Source organism: Brachionichthys hirsutus, unplaced genomic scaffold, assembly GCF_040956055.1.
Source record: "Brachionichthys hirsutus isolate HB-005 unplaced genomic scaffold, CSIRO-AGI_Bhir_v1 contig_1025, whole genome shotgun sequence".
Lineage (NCBI taxonomy): Eukaryota > Metazoa > Chordata > Actinopteri > Lophiiformes > Brachionichthyidae > Brachionichthys > Brachionichthys hirsutus.
Genome location: NW_027180325.1, coordinates 130438 through 150246, shown reverse-complemented (window position 1 = coordinate 150246; position 19809 = coordinate 130438). Strand labels below are relative to the sequence as shown.

General features: G+C 38.6%; 1 protein-coding gene across 1 annotated transcript in view; it reads left to right on the top strand.

Annotated features, from left to right (window-relative positions):
• The window catches only part of LOC137912769 (contactin-5-like), a 46861-nt gene that overhangs the window by 8214 nt on the left and 18838 nt on the right, over nt 1-19809 (top strand). The window contains exons 4-9 of the mRNA XM_068756907.1: nt 4541-4636; nt 8145-8348; nt 11477-11579; nt 14916-15097; nt 18696-18832; nt 18980-19109. Coding sequence (XP_068613008.1) covers nt 4541-4636; nt 8145-8348; nt 11477-11579; nt 14916-15097; nt 18696-18832; nt 18980-19109 — 852 coding nt within the window. The remainder of the gene's footprint in view (nt 1-4540; nt 4637-8144; nt 8349-11476; nt 11580-14915; nt 15098-18695; nt 18833-18979; nt 19110-19809) is intronic.

Genomic DNA, 19809 nt, shown 5'->3' with positions numbered 1-19809 from the left:
TTGGGCTGTTTTTCAGCCGTGACTTTGAAGGCAGCAAGCAGAAAGGAGGTCTCTGATCTTACTCCCCAGAGAGTTTCCTCTGTCTCCGCAGATGTAGCTCTGGCTGAGGCTCAGGTATCGAGCCACTCTGAGCAATACAGGAGTAATTAAATTAAAGGAATGCTTCAAATCAAGCATGCCAAAAATCACATGAGAACCACTCTCTGAAATGTGCTATGTATAAATCTGAAATCATCAATTATTAATGTCCATTAATTTAATTCCTACTACTTTTATATTAACTGTTGATTCGTAATTTTTCATGATGATTTAATATCATGAATAATATCAACTGGGGGTTGCAGTTCGGGGTGCTGAGGGTCTCATCGCTGCTTTTTGCAGACGACGTGGTCCTGTTAGCATCATCGGTCTGCAACCTCCAGCACTCACTGGCTCGGTTCGCAGCCGAGTGTGAAGAGGCTGGGATGAGGATTAGCACCTCTAAATCTGAGGCAAAAAAAATCAGGAAACTGATGGATTGACTATCCCGGGTAGGGAATAAGTCCTTACTACAAGTGAAGTTCAAGTACCTCGGGGTCTTGTTTGCGAGTGAGGGGACAATGGGGCGTGAGATTGGCCAGAGAGTTGCGGGGGCAGTATTGCAGTCGCTTTAGCGCACCGTTGTGGCGAAAAGAGAGATGAGCCGGAAGGCAAAGCTATCGATCTACCGGTCAATCTTCGTTCCTACTCTCAGCTATGGTCATGAGGGATGGGTCATGACTGAAAGAACTAGATCGTGGGTACGAGCGGCCGAAATGGGTCTGGCGTCACCCTTAGAGATAGGGTGAGAAGCTCAGTCATCCGTGAGGGGCTCGGTGTAGAGCCGCTGCTCCTTTGCGTCATAATGAGCCAGTTGAGGTGGTTTGGGCATCTGGCACGACTAGCTGGGAGGAGACCGCGGGAAAGACCCAGGACTAGATTATTTCTCCACACTAGCCTGGGAGCGCCTCGGGATCCCCCAGTCAGCTGGTTAATGTGGCCCTGGAAAGGGACATTTGGGGTCCTTTGCTGGTGCTGTTGCACCCCGTGATCCGACCCCGGATAAGCAGATGAAGATGAGTTATGAGTGAGAGATCTAATATCCATGGTGTTGTTATACTAATACTGTACCTTTGACATGTCGCCACAACAAATCAGCCTTCTCCACTTCACCCTGTATTTTGCATCGTCCTCTCCACCACTTCTAGTTCCACCTCCTGCACTCTCAATTGAAAAGTATTGCTGAGATATATAAATTAATTGAATCACTTAATGCAAACCTCAGAAATTCAGAATTAATAGTGCACTAAATAAATTTAAAATAGATATGACAGATTTTTTACTGGACTAAAATATAGTTCGGATAAACATTGACTCCTGGTAATACTTGTATGAGTTTAGGAAGGAGTTTAGGAAGGGAAATGATTTGGTTTTGATTAGTCACAGGGCATATGGAAATATGATGTGCTGGGTTTCTAGAAAGCAATATACACCACACACATAAGCTGCTATTGATTTTTTTGACATGGCTAAAATGGGTTTTACTGTCCAGTAGAGTGCATTTAAGGTTCCTTCATCGATGGTATAGCTACTTCTCCAAAGTAGAATTGCATTGTTTGCTGTAAACGTTGGTTTCTTGTCTTTTTTGCACAGAATGCACAATGTTGCTCCTGTCTGTCTGTTTGTCTGTCCGTCCACCCGCCTGCCTTTCTGTCTTGTCATCATTGTCATTTGACCTTTTCAAACACTGTTGACACAATGTTGTGACCTCACTGAGCATCAGTGTTTTCTTCTGCACTTTTCTGGTTTATTTGCCTTCGTGTTTGTATGAAATAGCAAATGACTGAACATTGCCTGGCATTGGACAAGCAGGAGCCTCATACAGCATAAGAAATGCTTATGTCAATGTAAATGATGGAAAGCATCAACAGGATTGCGAAATAAAGGGCATTAAGGGCAGAGTCGTCTTGCAGAGGTGGCCAGTCTTCAGATTTGACTTTTTGGCTACACTGACCCAAATGTCAGGGTAGTGACCGCTGCATGTGAATCAATAGTGAAAATGCTGAAAATCAGTGGCTCTAGTCTATACTCTGGTGTTTCATTAGGACAGATATAACAAATGAGCCATGATTATGGGCTTGGGTTTACCTCACATAGTAGTTTTAAGGTGAGCAATATTCTTCTTTGCAGCCATTCTCATCAGAATGTTTATTTGTCTTTATTGTTGTTCCAGGTTGCATACCATCCAGAGCTGAATAGCTGTAGGACTTGACTGGCATGGCAGATTAAACTAGAAAAGCACTCAGAGAGCGCAGACCTCCGCCGAGCAGCTCATTCCTCTCGTAATTAAATGGAAACTCCAAAATAATAAAGCTCAAATAAGCACGACCCACGCCATACCTGTTTGAGCTTCTGAAATGAAAGAAATCATAATTTGCCAAATTAATTACAGAATGTATAATAATAACAAGAAAAGCACTCAGAGAGCATAGCCTTCAGGCAAACAGTTAATTCCCCTCATAATTGGATTTACACCATCCACATGGTGACCTGGATCATCATCAAAAGGTTCTAAATTGTTCTTGGTATCTTTATACACCAACCATGAAAAGTAACAGTGAATCAGAGTTGATGTGTATTTGTAACAGATATTTGAATCCGTAAATGGGGTTTTCAATGTTAAAACTAAACATGTTTTACTGACTACTTTCTGGATCCGATCCGGATGAAATGTGGTGGTGAGATAGAGGACCCCACCCTACATGACTGTGTCCAATTTCATAAGCATTGGTCAATAATCAACCGAAATATTGAGGAACAAAGTATGAAGTTCCATTCCAAGTTCCAATGTTACCAAAAATTTCAAACTGATCCATAATCCAGGATCTCTTCTGGATCATCACCAAAATATAATAATCTGTTTCTGGTAACATTCCCAAAATATCCTCAAAATATCCTTAAGATCCGTCCAGAACGTTTTGACTTATCTTGCTAACAGTCAGACGGACGGACGCTGGCGATTACATTACCTTTCGTCGTTGTCGACTGGTGATTGCTTGCAAATTCAGGTTAACGGGCTTCTCTCCTGGTTGCAGCATTCCACATGAAGTTGTTACATTTCCTCTATTCTTACTGACATTGTTTAGCTGTTTGAAGACTTATCATTACTCAGTACAGTAATTTATTAAAAAGAAACTATTTTTTTTTCCTTGAGCAAATCATTGTTGATAACTGTCAAGCTTGCTGTGCTCTTTACTTTTGGCACTTGTATCCGACCTGGGATGAGGAATCCCTCATCTGTGGCTCTCGCAGAGCATTCTTCTGTATTTTCCCTTTTTAACCTTCTCCGCCAAGGAGGTTATGCTTGTGACGGCATCTTGTCCGTCTGTCTGTCTGTCTGTTAGCAGCATAACTCAAAAGGTTACAGACGGATATTTTCAGGAAATGTTGGGAACAGATTATTACATGTTGGTGATGATCCAGAAGAGATACTGGATTCTGGATCACTTTGACATTTTCTCTAACATTTCCGTAAACAGAGCTTCAAAATGTGTTCCTCAATATCGCTTATTAACCAACGTTTATGGAATTTGGCACAGTCATGTGGGGACCGCTATTTTACCACTGAATTTCATCTGGATTGGATCTGGATTGCGGATATTATCAAGATATTTTGAAAAAATGGGGAGTACACTTGCGTTTGGGCCTACTGTGCATTTAATATTAGAGATAAATATTTCTAACAAGAGTCGTCTTATAGCTGAGTCAATTCTAATAATAATATCACGTGTGAATCTATGCTATCTAAATACAATTTGGACTGGACTTGTAATCAGTACAACTAATAATGCAATTGAGATGTTTTGAAAATAAAATTACGTAGAACAAAAAAAATATTTTGTGTCACAATTTGGAAATTAATAAATGTGCTGGAAAATGAGAGAAAATGCAGGTTTTACGAGTCTCTCTGAGGTGTAATAATCCTTCACTTTGTCAAAGTGATTAACTGAAAGTGCTGACAACACAGACACCCACTCTGGGTCAGAAGCCTGATGCTTTTGACTAATTGCTTCGACTCGAAACAGATATTTTTATTTCTCACAAGGCGGTGGGCTGCTGTGTCTTACTTGCATATAAATAACCAGGTGAAACAAAAATAATGCAACATTTGCAATTAGTAATGGTAATTTTATCTTACAAACAAAATCATGACATTTCATGGCCTTAACATCAACCATAGAAGGTTAATGCCAGTTGCAAGTGAACACTTTACCACTCAACGGTTGTGAAGGCGATCGACGGAAATGATAGATGAAGCCTTTTTTCATTGTGTCAAAACATATATCAAAATGCTGATGGCGCAATGATTTTTCTTTTTTTTTTTTACTTTCATAAAACATGTAAGGAAGTTGAAGGTTGCTTCAGGGCTGCAATGAGATTTCTTGCCCTTTGTGAAATAACATATAACCGTGGTACACTTCACTGTTTTGCTGAGTAAGATTGTCTTTCTATGCTGTTCTAGATCTCGGTGCGTTCAACAAGAAGACCAGAGGTGGGGTTTCTGTGCGTGAAGGCCAAGGTGTGGTACTCATGTGTGCCCCTCCTCCTCATTCACCAGGTCAGATTCAAGACCACCAGTCACTTATATTTATTTGAAAGGATAAAACCCCTTGAGATGAAACCATCTCGTTTTCAAGAGGGTCCTCAATCAAAACAAAACAGAAACAGAAATAACAGCAGTGCAAATATGAAAAAACAACAGCATCAACAACAACAAAAAATAAAAAATACTCTCTCTTTACACACAAACACACATCCACACTCAAACTGCACACATACAAACATGCACACGTAGCTCTGTCAAAATAGTAATAATAAACTAAAATTGAGAGTTATAACATGAGAAAATAAGATAGCAACACAAAATTAAAAGCAGTTACAAACATTTTGAAAATGTAACAATAGGGCATTTTTAAACATATTATAAGATCTTATAGAGCGGATGGAGGATGGAAGACTGTTCCAATCCGCAGGAGCTTTGAAATGGAATGCGAATTTCCCTATTTCCTTTTTTATCCTCGGAACAACAAAAAAGGTTTGGTCAGCATGATGTAAACTATAGGAAGAGAGAGGTTTTCAGTAAACTCGTCGCCATTCAAAACCTGTCCTATGTTTTATTATATATTTATTTTGTGTTAAATTGAAAGTATTTTCTCACTCCTTATTAATCGTTACATATTTTTTACAACTCTTTTCTCATTTGCAGTCATCCGTGATGTCATGAGTTACAATAGAATGAGCTGGAACAATGGAAATGAAGAGAAATGTTATTCTGTCAATTATTTCACATAGGCAGAGCACATAGCTTGAATGTGACTCTGCACGGTCCTCTAATGTAAGCTCTTTTGTGAGCCATGAATCATCCAGGCTTTCTGTTTACATCAGCTCTGTCGCACCACTGCACTGCACCCATGGGATTGTTTGCCAAGTGCTCTTCCGCACCCGTTTCCTTCCCTGGATGGCATTTCAAACAATGCAACAGGAACTATTGTGCTGATTAAGAAAATAATGTTTAATTAATGATTGACTCTGCTTATTGACTGATGAGCTAACAAGTGTACTGCAGATGATAAAATTCAACCAGTTGAAGTTTGCTCCAGGTAGTGTAATTTTTCCACAGTGCATCAGTATTTAAAATTACTGCCCATACATGCTTTCACTAATTCCTGCTAGGTTCTATAAAATGATAAAATGAAATGAAATGGAAAAAATGTGATTGACATGAAATTAAAATCGATTGCTGGACATGTTTTTGTAGAGGGAGGGCAATACAATGGAAATAGTGGTTTTCTGTCATCTAAGATTAGTTACAGTCTGGATGCCATAAGCTGTTAAATTGACTCAGGTTTTAACCAAGATGACATATTCCAATAACCTCATCTAATATAACATCATTCGTATTAGAATGAGTGGCTGGATCAATACAGAATGTATTATATACATTATCATTCAAATGTTGAATGTATAGCTCTCCGAACTTTATAGTGTGGTGAAACACTGGGACCAGTTTTCACGTTTTATTTCTTTGCCTTCAGTTTTTTTGTATTTTACATACATTTGCCAAATAACTGTGAAAGTATTTGCAGCCGCTAAAACGAAAATCGATATCAAAGCTTCTGGAAGTTTACATTTTATTGTATTTATATGGCAGAAAATCAAAGTACGTCTCTAATGAGATACTTGATGATAAATTCTTCACAGGTTTACACAGTCCATCTCTGACTGTGCCGCTAAACTTTACAAAGCAAATGTTACTGTATTGTACCTACACAGTTTATTAACAGTCCTGTTGTTTTCTGATGGTTAATGTTGATTGAGCCAGCCTTGTCACATACTGTATAGATTACACTTTTAGAATGGGTCTGCATTGCTCCTTCTGGAAAAATTCACCAACATCACAATAGGCTGTCGAGCCTTTATTCTTCGTATTATGCACAAATATACAACATATAATTAATTTCTTTAACATTGCTGACGTATAATAAAAAATGACCTCCAACAACTAAAATAATTTTAAAAATGCCACAGCCATGAAATTCATTGGTGTGATAAATGCCTCTGTGAGTCAGACCATGGCAGAACTAATCTTCACACTGTGTAGGGAGTGTCAAACAATGTTTGGGTTAAATTGGTTCTCATATGATCAGTCATTAAAATGTGAAATGAAATAGGTAGGTGGTATGAATTAAAATTATTTGGAATCAGCTTGATCCAAAATCAAAACTTTCAATAATTAATTTTATAAATAAATAAATACTTTTTCACAGCTATACTATAATACTTATAATACTAATAATAATACTTTATTATTAATACTTTACTATAATAATAATACTAATAATAATAGGAATAATTCATTCATTCATTCGTCTTCTTGAAGATGAGATGATTTTAATGGTCTCGTCTTCAGCCACTTATCCGAATTCGTGGTCAAGGGATGGAGCCTAGCCCAGCTGACTACGGGTGAGAGGCAGGGCACACTCTTTAGCCACTTCATTGCAGTGAGACTAAACAGAAAGATGGACATCCACTCAGGCCCACAATCATTCCTACTGATCATTTATAGTGACCTGCGTTTAGTGTTCGACTAAATTGGAGGTGGGAGAAAACTGGAGGACCCAGAGAGAACCCACATAGACAGAGGGAGAACATGCAAACTCCTCTGTCGTATTTCATCCATCCATCCATCAAATATTGTCATTGTAAAGAAACTATAAACATGATAACAACAGATTCCAAGAGATTACAAAAGATTCAACCCTTAATGTAAAAACCTCCATCATATTTAAAATATTATTAGTTATGCTGTCACAATAATCATGCTCTGCACAGACACGCACACACACGTTCACGCGACCAAACTCACTGGAATCAGATACCATGGATTCTCAATTAACATCAGCAGGTTTTACCTTTCTGGTGATATATCCAATTAATTACAACAACATGAAACAAGAGGTTCATTAGTCTGCATTCCAAGTCATCGACTCTTTGTTGTTCACAGTTTTACATTTTTCAACTTCGAACAGACTAGCACTCATCTCTGCTGACATACAAGCTGCTCATTAGAAAGCCTTGTTGCTGCTCAAATGAAACCCTCAGTGCTTATTTAAGTTATTATTGCATCACAGTCATTGAGCATTGATTACTGGAGACATCATGAATGTTCTGAATTCTAAGTGAAATTATAAATCAAGTAACACTGAGTGATGAAGTTTTACGTTTGTTGAGGCAGTTTATACAGTATCCAAATGAAAGCATGTGACAAACCCTAAATTTAGGTTATAGCATTAATAACAGTTGAACACATGACATAGCAAATGCACTTTTTTTTTTCAAAACCCAATCCTACAAAATATAAGATGCTATTCCTGCACTCTATTTACCAGCCATCTCTACTCACCAAGGATGGACTATTAAGACTGTTGTTGATACAGCATAAAACAAGACACTGAAAACAATGCGTGCAGTATTCTCTGCACAATTGCTATATGATCAATGCTTTCTGCACAAAATGAGATACCTGCTGCATTTCTAACCTGTATGTTCTCCATTTGCAACTATAGAAATCATCTACAGCTGGGTATTGAATGAGTTCCCCTCCTTTGTTGCTGAGGACAGTCGGCGCTTCATCTCCCAAGACACGGGAAACTTGTACATCTCAAAGGTGCAGCCCTCTGATGTAGGAAGCTACATCTGCCTGGTGAAGAACACAGTGACGAATGAACGAGTCCTGAGCCCTCCAACACCTCTCACGCTTAAAACTGATGGTGAGGCTTTGGGATTTGTAATACATTTCACACAAGATAGGGCTTGAAATGTAGGAAAGCCCTCAGCAGATAAATCTACGGGATTCCATTAGATAAACTGTACAAAAAGCATTGCAGAGACCTGACTCTGTTCACTCCAAAGTACTCAACTGTTGTGAGTTGTTATTTTCAAGATCTATTACAGTACTTCCTTCTTTTTGAAATGTTTTTACAGCTGAAAATGAAAGAAAAGTATAATTTATGTGAATAATTTTAATATCTAATAGGTTAATAACTAATTCTGTCCTCTTCGCACTTATGCTGAGAGGAGCATTGAGAATTCTATGCACACTGTAAATAGATAGTGAGCAGTGCTTTAACATTAGTGTGGGGAGTCTTCTTCACTCACAATTTGCTTTGGTGAAACTGGCCATCAGGGAAATTATTTTCCAGCATAAAATTAACTGAATCAATGGCCCTTGCTGTGGAGGCTCTTTAATACTAGCCTCTCTGGAGCCGTGCTGTGGAGTTGTTTGTTGGATTCAGGTGTGGATTCCCTCTACAGGCTTTTTAAATCTGACTGCACAGAGAAGCGTCCATCACTTCATACAATTGCCTGTCATTGTGAAGGTTTCAAAGAGCCATAGAGATTACATCCCTAGTGAAGCCATGAAAGAGTCTCTGCACCTCAGAAGATGGTTCATTCCAAATGTTGCTACACAAATAAATGTGCATCTTAAGGGTTACATCCCTTCCAGCAAGATTTCGACTGTGTTTTTGCATAACCTTGTATGAAAGGGCCTCGGAGACATATTCAATTCAAATTTATTTATATAGCGCCAGATCATAACAAAAATTTATCTCAAGGCACTTTACAGGTGTTGCAGGGAAAGACCTGCAGAGAAAGACAGAACCCAACTTGACCCACCAATGAAAGCACTTTGGCGATGGAGGCAAGGAAAAACTTCCTTTTATTAGACAGAAACCTTGGACAGAACCTAAAGCTCATAGTGGGCGGCCATCTGTCTTGACCGGCTGGGTTGAGAAGGAGAGAGAGAGAGCAGGAGCAGACAAAAACATAACGTTTTTGTTCTTGACAGTGGTGCTGGGGGACACTGAAATGCGATTTAGTTCAACTACAACACTAAAGCAAACATTTCTGAGCTGTTTTGGCCCAAGAACCAGTACCTCAGTTTTATTTAGATTTAATAAGGAAGTTAAGGAAGTTATTGGTCATCCAGGAGTTAATGTCCTTAAGGCACGTCTGAAGTCTAACTAACTGATCGGTTTTGTCTGGCTGAACTGACGGGTATAAATGTGTCATCTGCATAGCAGTGGAAATTTATGCTGTGTTTCTTAATGTTACCTAAGGGAAGCATATGCAGCGTGAATAAAATAGGTCCAAGCACCGAACCCTGTGGAACTCCATATTTAACTTCTGTGTACATAGAAGATTTATCATGAACACGTACAAACTGAAATCTATCAGATGAATATGATCAAAACCAGTTCAATGCACATATGTGCAGTAATATAATACATAGCACATAATAAAGGTGCTAAACTGGTTTATGTCTCTTATTAACCAAAAGTCTGCTGTCAGATTATAAATATGGTTAATTGTTTTTAATTTTTTAATAAGAGAAATAACCTTTCTAACATCCATGTTCTGATATGTAACTGTGGCACGTGGGTTAATTGTACTCTTACCTGCACCATAATACAACGCAGCCAAGTCCGATCTCTCTCTACAGCTGCTGCACCATTGTGCCAAAGAACATCTTGGCATATCTTGCCCTGTGAGTCTCATGATGTTTAGCAGCCGTTAATATTGTTAATTGTTGGTGTCAATGTTTTTTTATTGCACTGGCATACACTTTGACTTACAAGTCAACCAAATGTTCCTCTGTTTTGTGCATTCCAAAATAATTGGAAGCAGTCCAATCAATCAGATACCTCAGTCTGCACCTCAGTAAAAGCAAATGTTTATTACTTTATATAGCTGAAAATGTATGACCACTTTCTGTTACAACCATGAGACTATTAAATCACGCTTCTGGGCTTGTATCCTAATGGCGTGTAATTGATCATCAGCCACCTTGGCCAAAGCCTGACCAAAATGTGTTGATTTTAAACAAACATGCAGAATTAATATGTAAATTCCGATATATGAAAACTATACTTTTTCAATATCCGTGTACATTTCTGGATGTGCAAATATTTTTAATTGGTTTGCAGATGAAACTAACAACTTGAGACTGAATATAATGCTGAATATACTCTGGTTAGTAAAATATAGCAAAGTCATTCTATTTGGAGTTCTCCTGTGGAGCAATAAATGTTGTAAATGAGACTGAAAAGTTATCTGGAATAAATACAAAACCTTTCACTGTCACCCACGATTCAATAACCCCACTCCCTTCATATGGTATGCATTTTTTTCCACACAAAAAGCGTGAAGTGCATGCAAGGGTTGTAAATATGGCTTGTCAAATATCATGCGAGTATTTTGTCTTAATGATCATCGACATCCCAGTGCCCACTGAATACATGACCTTTTCTTGGTAAATCAGGAAGGTGCAAGTGAAAGTTTGCAGTGCTCTCCACGTGCTATTATCTGTGTATCCTAAATTAATCTGTAAAGGGCAAAATGCTCATGTAATATTAATTTTGGCCTCACATTTATTAAGTCAGATAATAGCAATTAGATTCCCGCTGAAGGTGATTTGCTTTGTTGCGCCTAATGCTCAGGAATTACATTATGTCAATTTGATATAAATAGCTGCCTTAACATAAAGCTGAATAATAAATACATAAAAACATAACCTGGAAGTGTTACTCAAAGTACCACTTAGCGAGACATAGCATGTTATTGCATGAATCATTTGCAATTTCACTGTTGTGTAGCAGGGTGCGCAACTCCTTAAGGTCTGCATTCCGTTTGTCATCGTCTGTTAGTTGTTTCTACCCTTTTTTAGTGATTCAAAAGCCAGTGTATCAGTAATCCTCTACTTGCTTTTTATCATAAATAGGACAATAGAATATATCCTAGCCAGTTTCTCTGCAAGAAAAGACGAGAATGTGGGAAATGGTTGGTTTGTAGATCTCCCAATCTCCTTAGTTCTAATGTTTGCTGTTTCTTTTTCCAGGTGTCATGGGTGAATATGAGCCTAAAATTGAAGTGCATTTCCCCACATCTGTTCTAACTGCCAAAGGAGTCACTGTCAGGCTGGAGTGCTTTGCTCTGGGGAAGTAAGTAAACACGGACATATTGCACAAATATAGGAAATTGTTTATTACAGCAGTTTCATATTAATAACCACGAACCGCCTATCATTGCTCTGTTCCTGAGAGATTCTTTAGATAATCCTTTGTTTTTCCTCACTCCTTTAAATTGCATTATTCCATTACCTGAATGAGAACCAGGCATGTCCTGTCTTCAGGCAGGATGCTAAGTGACTGTGGAGAAGCGCAGTATCGTAACTTGGCTGTTGGGTGGAATGTTAGTGCATGGGGGGGTGGGGCTGAATATGTTGTTCAGCCCTGGGGAGCCATGTGTTCTCATAATTGAGAGCCCTAATGTATCTGTGCTTCCTGGGTGCTTTCAGGGTTTATTATGAATGTAGAAAGCCAAGGCTATGTCTATGATAAAAGGAGAATTCCTAAGAGTAGTCTGCCAGGAAGGGGAAGCACGCTTTTTTCCACTGACACAAAAATCCAGACCACAGATTATAAAAAAATTATTATTGCAGGCCTCTTATCAAAATAAAACGTATTTTAAAGGGCTAACCGTGGGTTAGCTGTATCTGAAAGGAAGGCACCCTTATTTGTACAAATGTGATCATTCAGATCAAATGTAATTACAAATGATTTAGAACCCTTTCTTCTCCGAAGCAAGGTTATCGTGTTAGTCATGTAACAAATAGCTATTATTGTACAATGCGATCTTTTATTATTCCTGCTCCAATTTCTTCATAGTTATTCAGAATGAATTATTCATTAGTGATTCTGATCTTAAGTGCAAACAATCTTTAATCTACAAATGACTAAGGACCTCATTATTGTTTACCTTGATTCCGATTAATCATACACATTACAGTAAGTCATTCTTTAAATATACCGACACTGCATCATGAATTCAGACCCTCAGTTCAAGCTGGGCAGGATGCTTTTGGATGATTGTTGTGCAGACTACAGATGCGAGTCCGTGTCCTGTGCCTCTCTCATTGAAGTAATTTGTGCTTGATAGCTTTCAGTCAGACAGTGATCCCAGTGACTTACCCTTTTATGTAGAGATGAATGATTTATCAATGCACTCTATTAAGAAATGCCAGTCTTTATATAGCACTGAAAATGAAGTTAAAATGGGCTTTGTTCTCCTGTTGATTAATATTTATGATGGCACCACTATCCAAGATGGGATAGGAAAGATCTTTGTGTGAATGCCAAAGCACCTTGATGTGGTTGTCTGTTGTTTACCAGTGACAGTGCCTCATTGGCCCTAATTAGGGCAAAGGAAACAAGGGAAAATGGCAGTTGGTAGTGTGGTTTTGGCTAGAATCGAGTATCAATGGCACTTTTCCATCAATACAGATGGGTTTACCACATATTTAATATTGACTGCACTTGTATTCAAGCAAATTGTGTGTGGTTGAATTTAGCTCAAGAGCCATTATCCAGAATTGCATGACATCTATCACTCAACGTAGAAATAAATCATGCAGACATTGCAAACCAAACAAAAAGATGCTGAGGCACCCCATTTCTTCTTCTTAACTACTTTAGCCCACTGGCCTGACTGGTTTTCAGCTGAGCCTGTATTTCACACAGACACGGCATTAGTCCGCCCTCAGGCTGACAGTAGCCTCACAGGCCAGGAAGTGGGAGAGAATGAGGTAGCCAGGATTCTTGTCCTCTTGTATTGGCTTTTCCCTCCATCAGTACAACTCACCTACAGCTAAAAGCGAGGACAGAAAAAAAAGGATACTAACACATGGCGTTATCATCTGGCCAACAATGTAAAAGGGTGCAACGGGACTATTCAAGAACGTATTGTCTGTTAATGACAGCATGTTTGATCCTCCTAATGTTAAGTTAACATCTTCCACAAGCTGCTGTCAAAATTATGTTGATTGGCTACGAAACGCACTTTTTGTACACTTTGATCAAACCCACAAGATCTGTGTTTTAAATTTAGGCGGATCCCATAAACAGCGCCACACATACGACACTGACACGGAAGGGTCGGGAGTGAGTCTATTCTCTTCAACCCATCTTCAGTCCTACGAACATGGCTGGTCTGATACAAACTGCAAAGACAAGTTCTGCCTTGGACTCGCTAGTTGGGAGTTTAGTTGGAGCAAAGGTCTCGCAAAATGTTCCATCAATAACAATTGAGGGAGGTTTTTGTTGCAACTAAACACTGTATTCATGAATACTCATTCATTTGCTCTGCTGGTTGGCTACGATTTGCTTATGTAGGTTTTACTCCCCACGGGGACATTAAAACGGGTATGTCGTATTAAATGCAATCCTGTTCGACCACAGACATTTGATCTTTCCTCAGGCCTCCTATTTTGCTCATAGCAACCATAATACAGGAGATGGGATGATATTATTTGTGTAGACGACTCATGATTTATGTCTGTTAGTTTTTTCTCTATATGATTTAGTAAATTTGTGAATGACTAGAATTAACAGTGATTAATACATTGCTTGTAAATGTTTATGCATGTATAATTGTGCGTCATTGCCTGCATTATATTATGATCTACCGGTAATATGTTTCTCAACATTTCCACTTCCTTCATAACCATTGCAACCAAAACCACTTTAACATTCTTGTGAATTTAGAAGAGGTAGGGGAAAAAAAAGACGTGGGGTATTTCACATTTCCATCTTAGCTAAGTGATTGATCGGTTCACTGGAGGTTTGCATGGTGTCACATATCCATCTTTTAGACAACTGTCAAATCTGGTTGTTATACAAGAGCAGTACCTTCACTGAACACTGTAGTGCATGTCATCTGTCATCAGGATCTAGAGGAAAGCCATGAATAAACAGCGATGGATGACATTGTTTGAACACTGCTCAGTTGTGCCTGCCTGTTTTGAATATTGACCATGTCCATCTAATGAAACAATGCTGCCGTGGTTTGGTACAACAAATTGCAAGAGGTATAACTTCAATTATTACTATATTCGGAAGATCATGAAATATATTTTTCTTCAAAAAACCATCATACGAATGATAATATGGGTCTAAATTCTAAGGACAGGATTTCATGGTCAATGACTCATATTATTAGTTATATCATCGGACTATTGCTTCAAAGTGCATTGACATGGTGGGTAAAATGGGAGGTCTGCACTCTCTGAGTACTCCTGTCATTTTTCTTTTTTACCGTTATCTATTACTTTATTTATTTCTTACTAATGGCTTTGTTGTAAATCCCTTTCAGCTGCATGTTTATATATAAAAATGGTTTGTTATTATTGTGTTATTACAGTAGCCCACAGCTCATACAGTGCACATGCTGCTTATTCTTTTATGTAGGCCGTTGTTAATCCTACTCTTTTCTTGTCACAGTCCAGTGCCAACAATCACTTGGAGGAAGATAAATGGCAACATCCCCAAAAAGGCAAGACTTAGAAAGTCTCAGGCCGTGTTGGAAATCCCTAACATTCAGCTAGAGGACTCTGGAACTTATGAATGCAAAGCTGAGAATCCCAAGGGAGGAACTGCATTCAAAGGACATCTGCAGGCCTACAGTGAGTCTGAGCATGCTTTCATTCTCTGTTCACGTGTTCACACATCTTTAATTCACAACGAGCAGAAATGATGCTGTGCTGTGGATACATTGTATTCCAGGGGAGGCTCTAAATATAGTCTTTAAAAACACAGATACAAGTTATTTTATTCATTTGCACATTTTCATCACCTTTGATAGTTAATTGTTACATTGTTAAATGTTTGAAAGCTTGGGACAAGTCTTGGTCCGTGTGTTTTTCCTGGGAAGTTCAGGAATTAGAGTTAGGGCGTTCAACTAGGTGTGTGAGTTGTTTTCTTTCTTTGAGAGAAGATTGAGTCTCTTAAACTAAAATTCTATTAAAGATTGTCGTGTTCTCGTTTTCTTCTAATGGTTTGTTGTAGTGTTAATCTCAATTGTCTCAGCCTCGGCACCAGCAGCGCCATGGCTAGTGGCATAGAAATTATGTTTGCGAGCTGCCCGTCTGTTGGTGTATTTTTCCCATTTTTGTCAATATGATTTCTGAGAAAAGCCTGCAGGAAGTTTCATTACATCTGACACATCATCCACTTGGAAAATAGGATAAACAAATGAACATTTATAAATCAAAGGCCAACGCCAAGACACGGCTTTAGCCATTCCCTAGGAATGCATATGCTCATTATGATTCCAGCATCCTTGAGAAATGAATGCAATACAACATGGAATGAGCCATCGAAATGTATTTTCAAAACTACAAATATGTATTTAAATACTATCAATAAAGTACCGGTAATTGTCTCTGGAGCTTATGCATATAATAAATAAATGATCGTGTACATGCAGGTGGCTGTAAGGACCATCGGCTGTGATTTGCATGTTAATTGATGCATTATATTTGAACCCACTGATTTCCTGAATCCAGGCCAGAAACATGGTATAAAACGACGTTCCTCTGTCTCTCTTTTACAAAATCAACAAGTCTAGGGCAACAACAAAATATTCTACAGGCATGATCAATAATTTCTGTCAGCACCAGAAATGAAGTGACCCATGCGCAATCCAATCCTCTAAGGTCTTGTACACTTTTTTTGTTTCCTGTTGCAGTAGCCCTCTGGATTACAGAACTGTGCTAGGATGAAAATGGAAGAGGCAGACTCAGGCCATGCACACACGTAGCTAGGTTTTTTACAAAACCGAATATCCTTCCCCCACTGCTTCAAAATAAAATTGCATCCACACGACCTCATTACTTTAAAAAATATCCGTGGATGGACCAATCTGTGCCGTAGTTCCCCAAATCCTATCCAATCAGAACGCTCCATCTCTTGACGTCCCTTTCGAAAACATGAATGGTGCCAGGCTCGTTCGTGTGGAATGGCAAGGAGGCAGAATTGCTCCTAAACTTACTTTTGGAATAAAAAGTCAACAATTAAGCAATAAACCGTAAGTTTTGAAGGCATCTGTGTTGTTTCTGAATGTAAACGCAGGTCGCACACAAATGATTTCACAGCAGTTTTTGTCACAACAGTGACGTTTATAAACATCACGCAGACACACAAACAGAGTTTTCAAAAACCATTGTTTTTAGTGACAGAAATATGCAGTTTCGTTTGGATGATAGGCCAAACGGAAGAACAATATCTTCGTTTTTGGAGATACCCCGGCTTCGTGTGTACATGGCCTAACCCTCTGCCTTCAGCCTTGCAACAAAAATCCAGATTTGTAGGGACACTGACTGACCCTGAGTATCAGACAGAAGGATTATCTTTTTTTTTTTTCTTGTTTGCATTTGTGCTCGAAAATGACTTCCTACATGGTGTGCAGTGAGTGTGTGTGGGAGGGGGTGGGAATCTTTAGCTATAGTATTGGATAGCTTGGCTGTTATCCTCTTCTCACCCACTCCCTCCACAAATTCATGGAGCTGAACTTCATAATGAGTTTGTCCAGCCTATTCCTGTCAGCTGCTCCTGAAGCTGCTCCCACAGCACACCACGCTGTAGAAAATTACAGAGGCCACAACAGAGTCATCGAAGGCCTTCAGGTGACCCCTGCACCCCAATAGACCTCAAACTCCTGAGCAGATAGTCTGCTCTGTCCGTGTTTGCAAAGTGCGGTGTTATGTGTATTTCAATGTTTTTACTATGTTAAGATGCGAAAAATCTGATATACGGGGGCGGGGGAGACCATGTGAGACCATGGCAAATGTTTCACCCCTGGGTCAGTAACCATGCAAACTTGTGGATCTGTTTATCGAGTTTTTGTCTCTTTTAGTTTTTTATTTTTGAGCTTTCCACTGTAAATATGAACTAAAATGAAGAAGTTTTTAATATTCTGTCATTTGTTTTTAGTTTTACAGCAGAAAATCTATATATATAAATCTAAGTGAGCCATGAGTAAATATGCTGAATTATGACATTATCATAGACTTTTCTCTGAGAGTTTATTGGGTGGAGAGTTTCCCCCATTTGTCACCATCTGAGCCATGTGCACAGGAACAACACAATGGACTGCCTTGGGGCACATTCCTAAGGCCCTGCACTGCTTGACAGCTTCCATTCTGTTGACATCACAAGGAGAATAGGGAGCCTAACTTGTAGCAGCCTCACGCTACATCTAATTTACACAGGTCATTTGCTAGTTTGCTAGTTTGAACTCTCATTGTGAGGTAGACCTTCCTGACCATAATCATTCAATCAAATAAAAAGTGCTACTGAAGATGTACAAAGAGTAGCGAAGAACGTGTCTGGCATGTTAGCAAAGGGGAAGCAGCTGAGTGGTCCTTTTTGCACAGGAAATGCACCGCCACCCTTTGTAGATCGTAAGGGCCTGACCTGGCGTGTCATTAATCTAGATAAAAGATAATAAAGATGACGTGTGGTAGATGTATTTGGAAATTTTGTCAGCGAAGATGTCAACGCCAGTATTCCGTCTGAAATTTGTGAATATAGAGCTTAAGCAATCTTATGATTTCTTTTTTCCTTTTTTTTTTTTTACCTTTCTCATGTCTTAGCTTGGTAATAACATTGTAATTGGTACTTTTTCTAAGGTGGTTAAGCAGTACTTAACAATGAAGTTATAATTAATTGGAAAGGAAGAATGGAAAAAGAATATATATATACATACTGTATACATATTAGATAACACTAGACTCCACCAGTGATAAATATCCTTGATATTTTGTGTTATATTCAGAAAGGAGCTCTGATTATAGTATAAGTGTAGCAAATGTATATAATATATTGTAAGCACAACATTGTATTGTGGATTGTCATAATACTTAAAATATGATGCTGTAGACAGACTGTTATATAACTGCATTTCCATTTTTGTTTCTGTTATCTGTTACTGCACGACTACAACTTCTTTAAAGGATGATTTTTTGATGATTTTTGTAAAGTGATAAACAACTATAAAAGTTAATAACTTATAATTTAATTAAGTTGGAAAAAAATAACACTCAACCTCCACTGTGTCGAATACATGTTCCTGAAATGGGGGTTCTAATCGTCTAGATTTACATGTCTCAAATAATAAAATAATCTAAAAATGATTCTCAAATAATATTGCCAAACAAAACTGAGTTTCTTTCAAGGATCTATTATTTATGCCAAAGTCTTTTTTTTTATTCTATCTTTAAGCCATCCCTCAGTGGGTCAGAATGATTAATGACACTCAGCTGGATAGCGGAGAGAAACTCCAATGGGAGTGCAAGGCCATGGGGAGGCCCCGGCCCACCTATCGCTGGCTCCGTAACGGTTTGCCCTTGACATCTGAGGTACCCGTCTTCCTGCATGCTACCATTGCCTTTTGCATCATGACTCATCTGAATTTCTATGAAGCCACACATCATCTATATATAGTGTTACCCTTTGCTGGGTATCTTATTTCAAATATGATGTTCCTTGATATGTTTTCTTTACAGGGTCGACTTGAAGTAGTGCATGGAGAAGTAACCATTCAGAAAGTGCAGCCAACGGACTCGGGAATGTACCAGTGTGTTGCAGAAAATAAATATGGGGACATCTACTCTAATGCTGAACTCAAGATTTTAGGTATTTGCATGTTTACATTGTATTTGACATGTCGTGAAACACGGCTTTAAAAAAAGAAAAAAATTCAAAATTTTGCAACTTTTCCTGTAAGCCAAGCATAAATTTGACAAAAAAAAGAAAATAAATAAATTGCTCACATCGGCATCAGAGTGAGGTACCAGAGGGAGGGAGATTGACATGCAAGAGGGGAACGTTTTACTGTGAGATGTGCTGATTGCCAATCAATGGTTTCTGATTTAACCCAGACAGAGCATGAATAAAATAATAACCCTTATGGTTGTATTCAATGAGGTGCCTGCATGCATCAAGTTGGAGAGAGTTTGGAACAGTTCAACATTATTCTGAATGGATTGCTTGTAGGATTTATACTAATGGGAGCAAACACTAGAAGAGACACATCAGTGGTTTTGCTGATGGAGTTTAATGACTCCATTAGGGTCTTATCTCCTCCGCTCTATCGTTTGTCATCAATGCACAGCCTGCATCACAATCCCCACTACTCATAAACCTTCACTTTGGGTATGACTTTCATCCAGTTTTTATTCTTCGCTGGTTCCTATTACTGTTTTGTAATAAATGATCAATAATTCAACTCCTGCACTTTATAATGATGCCATTATTTTTGAAAATAATGTTTGTATCTTTAATACATGCTTCACAATGTACTCAGACATGTACAATCATGTGACAAAGAAAGTGT